We start from the raw sequence: 6,706 nt of genomic DNA, 5'->3' as shown, positions 1-6,706 counted from the left end.
TGTGTATGTTTGGGCTTTTGCACGAATATATTTTGCAATTGGTGCTTCAATTATGATCTCTGAGTGTTCGTGCAGGCGGAAGGTGGGTACCGTGAAGCTTTGTCGGTGTCACCCTTTTAATTGTTGAAGGTGTTTTTATGTGACTTTCAGAAGTGAGTAAACTACATATCTTCCTTGAATTTTTATCTAACAATATATATCTTAATATCGCATCAAACACACCATTTACACCTTTAATGGGCGAGTACGATGAACTAGTAAAAAATAAGTTGGTTGCCTTGTGAGGGTGAGCTAACGGCCAAAAGCTGCCCGCAACTCATTTTGTATGCTAAATCGCATAGATAGGCTATAATTACTAGAACCAACAATTAACCATACGCCACTGTATTCTTTTTAGGGCATTGTAGTCACTCGGTTGTGTCACTCAAAGAAAAACGCAACCAAAAATCTTTAGAATCGATAACATTAATGCAAACAATAATCTCATAGAACAACAGCGATGACAACGACAATGACAATGACTAATAAATTATTGTTCTTATTTTTATATCAGAACACAACATGGAAAAGTGCGGAGTACTTCGAAAAAGAGAAGAGTGCGAAACAGAAGATGAACAGATCTTGAAATTGTGACTTCTTAATCAAGTTTTACCATAATCACAGCTCCATAAATCAGCGTGTCTCACTCTCAAGGCTTCCAGAGGATAGTGGTCTCAGCGATCATCGAAGTGACCACATAAGGATCCATGTTCGAAGCCGGCCTTCTGTCTTCAAAGTAGCCTGCCATAAAATCAAACGCCAAAAAAAAAAATTAATAATTAAAATTCTGGATATAAACTCAAAATCTTAAGCAAACTGTCTAGACCCTTGTACGGCAATAAACAAACCTTTTCCATCCTTTTCAGTGTCACGCCCAATACGGACTGAGGCTCCACGGTTCGCAACACCCTGTTAAAGTTTGGCGTAAATAAATAAATTAAATTACAAAAAAAAAAAAAAAAAAGTTGAATGAAAACAAAGTAGAAGATGTGGGATTAAGAGACTTGTTTACCCAAGAGAAAGTGTTGATGTCAGCAGTCTCGTGTTGACCGGTCAATCTCCTCTCGTTGCCTTCGCCGTAGGCAGAGATGTGCTCTCTGTGGCGCAGCCCCAGTTTTTCAATAGCCTTCTTAATAACATCGATACCGCCATCGGACCTCATCGACTTCGTGCTGAAACAATGAATTCAGAGTTGTTTCAGAACCAACAAAGGTTACATATAAGTGGTTTATTATATTCAGATGAAGCAATGCCCAAAATGAAACAAGCTACCTGTAGTTCGTGTGGGCTCCGGCGCCATTCCAGTCACCCTGGTAATGAGTTTGCGAAATCATTAAAAACAATCGACGGTAAAACGTTACGAGTATTGTTAACTTTGCATATTGAGAGAGTTGAGATAAACATTGTGAATGAGAACCTAACGATTGCCTCTTCATTATCAATGACTGATGATTAGCTACATGATTACCAGCACACTAGCTAATCTGGCTGTGACTCAGCATCAGAGATGCTGGGCTGGTGTTGCTGACTAGACACTCCTACGCTCTTACAAGTATAGACAATTTTAAAAAAAAAATTGTGGAATATGCAATTTTCAATTAATGAGTAGCTGAAACAAGCAAATTTGATCCCAGATATACATTTTGAGATTATTTATCAGCTTATTTCTTTTAAAGTGCAAACAGAAACATGCTAGATATCATTTAGGAGGTAAAAATTAAATTCTCTTTCAAATTTTAAGCAGGATAAGGAGGTAAAACGAACCGCGATTGGTTTCGGGTCAAACGACACAACCACCCCAGCAACTTCTGCAATCCTCTGCAACATTTAACAACGACAGTCTTTTTTATAAAATTAAATTAAATTAAAATATATGTATTTCATAAGAAGAAAAAAAAAAAGTGGAGTCAGCAAATGAATTCTAAGATTCGAATTCGATCCTGGAATAGTTTAAAATTTACCTCAAGAATGTAGCGAGAAACCCAAACTTGATCACCAGAGCTGATGCCGAGAGTTGGACCAACTTGGAACTCCCACTGTAATTACAATAAACAGTATAAGAACCTCTTCTTCTTTTATTTTCTTTCTTTCTTTCATTCTGTCATTGGAGATTGGATTGAAAAAAAAAAACATAGCGAGTTTGTACATACTTGACCAGGCATAACTTCGGCGTTGATTCCACTGATGTTGATTCCAGCATAAAGGCAAGATTTGTAATGCGCGTCGACTATGTCACGACCAAAAGCCTTGTCAGCTCCGGCACCACAGTAATACGGTCCCTATTTTTATTTCAATAAATTAAATCAAACGTTCGTGGCAATTTGAAGGCGATTTGAAAGAAAAACGAGAATAATAATACCTGAGGACCAGGGAAGCCACCAACTGGCCATCCAAGTGGCCACTTGGTATCCTTCTGAAGAAGAGTGTATTCTTGCTCAATTCCATACCTGAACAGTTAACCAACAAAAAAAAAAAAAAAAAAAAGACACCGGAGAAGTGTTGGTCCAAAAGAGCCCAAGGGAATAAAAGTAAATGATACTCATTTTTATCGATGATTCAAATGTGTGAGTTTGTTAGACCATTCTTTTTACACGATGCGGAATTTTACAAGCTAAAAGAGCTTGTTTCTGTTTCACACAAATGTAACTCACTTAATGTTATTTTACATTTGCATCATTATGGGGGCTACAAAGCCTGCTTGATGAATAATATCATATGACATTTACGATTCTCAACCACGTATGCTTTTTAAGATATAACTCATACTGCTATTTAGCGTTACCCTATAAATGGTGAGCCTAATCCTACAAAATAACCAAGTAAATATGAGATAGAGAAACGGAAAATAGACACGTAATCAATGTTCAAATAATTCCTAGTTAGTACTTAGCGAAAAACCATTGACCCCCCACAGACGATAAATTATATAAAAGTTCACCCACCACCAGGGAAAAAAAAAATATATATATATATATATATAACATTTACATATATGCGGTGATAAGAAAGTTGCTCATGTCATGGACCAATAGAAAAATTCTGAAAATCACGTATTTTAAAGAAAATTTAAGTACTGTTTTCGGGGTTTTCAGAATATATGTTGAAAAGTAGAAAACGCATTAACCAATTGAAATTTTCAAAAATTTATTGGTATTTACGAAATATTCTTTAAAAAGCGTTATTTAAAATATATATATATATATATATTCTTTACTAATTTTTCATATGTTGACAAGTTTTCAACGTATATATATATATATATATATATATATTCTTTACCAATTTTTCATATGTTGACAAGTTTTCAACGTGTTCATAATATATATATATATATATATATATATGTATATTATTTCATGATGTGAACGAGTGCGTGGACTGCATATATCATTACACTACGTTTTGAAAAGGAAAGAAAGACGACAAGACCAACACAAAATTGCAAAATATAAACAAGGGTGTCCCATGCAATAGTATTTTTTTTCTTCGAGGGCCAATAATGTTTTGCACTCCAACTATTCAATCAAGAAATTGGAAAAATGATTTGTAATTTTCTGGAAAGAGTACCTAGTTTATTTTATATTTATTTTTAAATGTAAGAGAGTACCAAGTGCTTGACATGATATATTGCGCTGTTTAAAGAAATATAAAATTAAAAAAAAATAGAAAGAAAGATGCCAATATTACTATTAATCATGACATGCGACAGCGTTACTCTAGATCCACGTCACCCCAAAATAAACTGGACAACCAACTATTAATAGTCCAAAGTTCCAAACACGTAATCATATTGCACTGGTGTTGAATAAGTCTAACCAACCCACTGAAAACATTCACCAACTAATCCAAGATTCCTAATCCAATTACACATATTGTTATTTATAAGAAGAATAAAATAATAAAAGAGAATAGAGGTGATATAGAATTAATAATATTACTAACACAATTTTTAAAGTAAATTTATAGCTTTGATCCCACTTCCAAATATTTTAATAATAGAATTTATCATATCGATATTTTTCAACAGTTTCTATTATTTTAACCAATTACTATTAACTAGGTTTTTTATTTAAATATACATATATATAAACTTATTCAATTTACACCGTGAAAGCACGATCTATCATCTCAAATAATATATATTTCACATCAACTCGTTATTATATTTATAACATTATTAAAGATGGTTTCCGATTAGATGACCTCGCCCAAAAGACAACTAGTCAAGCGCTAATAGAATTTATATATTATTTGACCATGACACCCGTAAAAGGAGATTCCATAACAAAACCAAAGTACAACGAATCTAATTAAAGGGATCTAAGCTAAATCCTCTTATTTCGGCATAAATAAATAACAATTTAATTTTATTATGTAGAAAATACTAATTAACTGTTAAATTTACGTAATTAATCACTTACATTATACAGCGTGTCGCATATAAATTAACAGTTAATAGTTTATATATGCTATTGATATGGATATTTTTCTAAATGACAATAAGATTTCCGGTATAATTTAAAAATGTTGTAGATAAGTTCGCTTACCAAGGCTCCTCAGCGGCAACTTCGGGGTTACTAAATATCTTGGCTGCATTGTGTCTTTTGTTCGTGGGAATTGGCTCGCCAGCTGGCGTGTAAGCATCGCACATAACCTATATAATTATATTCTACTCAGATTCCTTACAAACCAATATAGAAAGACAAACAAAGCCGTACTAGTCTTTTGTTTGTAAATAATGCGATATATTAAAACATTCACTTATATATTTATATATATATATATATACATATACATATATATATAATAGTTTATACGTTTCGCCTTCAATTTGATTTACATAAACATAGATATCTTTTTTTTTTATTATTCATAGATATCTCAAAATGTTCTGGATACTTTCGTCGTTGTGAACAAGAACGGATGAATTAACGCTTTCTTGTGACTATACGAACATCAATTAGGTAACAAAACTAGCATAGTACTAATATTATCTGGATAGATTTATACTTAAAATTATGCAAAATTTTCTAATGTATTGTATAGTAGTGACAATTCTGAATAATACTTTGTTTAATACGGACAAATATATCAATAATAATCTAGACATGCATAGTCAGGTCAACATAAAAAACTATGAAGTTGTTAAATAATATAAACTTGATATATATCATGCGAAAAGAATAAAATCAAATATCCGTATAAATAAAATAAACCATTAGACTAATGTTTCCGAAAATTAAAATTATAAAGATAAAGTGTTTGGAATAATTTTTTAATTATTAATCTATAGTATGCATATATACTAGAATTTAATCACTAAAATATCTTTAAACGAAAATTAGAGATGTGAATGAAAGCTTGGTTGTAGACGATAAGTGAGAGAAACTATAGAGTAAAAATGAGACTTTTCAAAAATAAAGTAGGATAACTATATTAAGGACTTCAACAGCTGTTCGGTGGCACAGTTGTGGTTTGTTGCCCAAACTTTATTGTTACCAATTTCTCAAAAAAAAAAAAAAAAAAATATATATATATATATATATATATATATATATATATATATATTGTTACCGAAAACATTGGAAACCTCACGTGACAATCAATCAAAAGGATTAGATTTTGACTATTTCTTTACCAGAATGTTGTTTCCTCTCCTGAATGGATCCTTGAACACAGCTTGAGGGCTTCATTGTTAATCCCACCACAGATGCAAACAAAAATGAAATAAAATAAATAATATGAACGGACGGCTAAGATAAGACCAAAAGAAAACCAAAATTGATCAGGACCGTCGATCGCGTGATCGGAATAGTTACGTACTATAGAATGACTTCGCTATCATCTCCGGGAGCTTGATTTGTGCTTGAACCGTCAAAGTTCCATTTTGGAAGCTTTGATGGATCTGAAACCGGTCCGTTCAAAGTCTGAAAATATTTTTATTATTTTAGAAATTAATTTGTTCTGATTAAAAACAAAAAAGTAGGACCAATAACAAAATGATTTCTTATTAAATGAAATTCTGTAAATCAATACCCTAGCTTTGCTTCTGAGGTCCATTCCAGATCCACCGATCCTGGTAAGAAAGTATCATAATACATGAAAATAAAATCAAGTAAATCAATACAAAGAACAAAAATGAGGTGGTTAAAATATATAAAAACAAAGCACAAAAACAGACCATATGTACTCGGCGATGATCTTCTCAGTGGTGCCTGTGAGGTTTAGGTTGACGAGATCGTTGAGGAGAGACATGGCTTCGTGATGAGAGAAGATTAAAAGGGACCAAAACGGGAGAAGAAAGAGAGGCTTCTACTATGTGTGTGTGTGTGCTCTGTTCTGTAGGGAATGAGTTGGTGTTATATATAGGCCAACAAGTATAATATCGTAATAAATTATTTAACTAACATATTAAAAAAATATATTTTTTTAAAACATATTGCAACAAATTATTTTGTTTGAAATTTAGTTTCATACCAAAGATTAAACAAGTTTGAATTTTTTTATTTTTTTTACTAAATTAAACAAGTTTAAATTTGGAGGTAAAGATTTTATATAAAGAAAAAGTTTCAGGTAAAAATTAATACAATTTTTTTTAAGATACAACTAAAATTGTTAAAATATATGGGAATTCATACCATTAATCCCTTATTCCAAATACAGGAAA

The 6,706-nt window shown here is 31.9% G+C and overlaps 1 protein-coding gene across 1 annotated transcript; it reads right to left on the bottom strand.

Moving 5' to 3' along the window:
* Positions 1–447: 447 nt before the first annotated feature.
* LOC149402174 (glutamine synthetase nodule isozyme-like) lies at positions 448–6,430 on the bottom strand. Its single transcript, XM_089609303.1, has 13 exons — positions 6,221–6,430; positions 6,076–6,115; positions 5,863–5,966; positions 5,678–5,726; positions 4,587–4,693; positions 2,399–2,486; positions 2,190–2,318; positions 2,001–2,075; positions 1,804–1,857; positions 1,312–1,349; positions 1,052–1,211; positions 888–948; positions 448–780 (listed from the first exon to the last, which is right to left on the bottom strand). The coding sequence occupies exons 1-13, from the start codon at positions 6,292–6,294 to the stop codon at positions 689–691; spliced, it is 1,071 nt and encodes a 356-aa protein (XP_089465429.1). The 5' UTR covers positions 6,295–6,430; the 3' UTR covers positions 448–688.
* Positions 6,431–6,706: the final 276 nt, after the last annotated feature.

This window comes from Urtica dioica, chromosome 3 (genome assembly GCF_054948205.1).
Source record: "Urtica dioica subsp. dioica isolate 48M chromosome 3, U.dioica_male_clone48M_v1_H2, whole genome shotgun sequence".
NCBI lineage: Eukaryota > Viridiplantae > Streptophyta > Magnoliopsida > Rosales > Urticaceae > Urtica > Urtica dioica.
This window is presented reverse-complemented; position numbering and strand designations above follow the sequence as displayed.

Coding starts and splice junctions, on each gene's coding strand:
- LOC149402174 (XM_089609303.1), bottom strand. CDS start 6,294: ATGTCTCTCCTCAACGATCTCGTCAACCTAAACCTCACAGGCACCACT. Junction 4,694..5,677: donor GGAGAGGAAACAACATTCTG/GTAAAGAAATAG, acceptor ATAATTATATAG/GTTATGTGCGATGCTTACAC. Junction 2,319..2,398: donor GTGGCTTCCCTGGTCCTCAG/GTATTATTATTC, acceptor AAATAAAAATAG/GGACCGTATTACTGTGGTGC.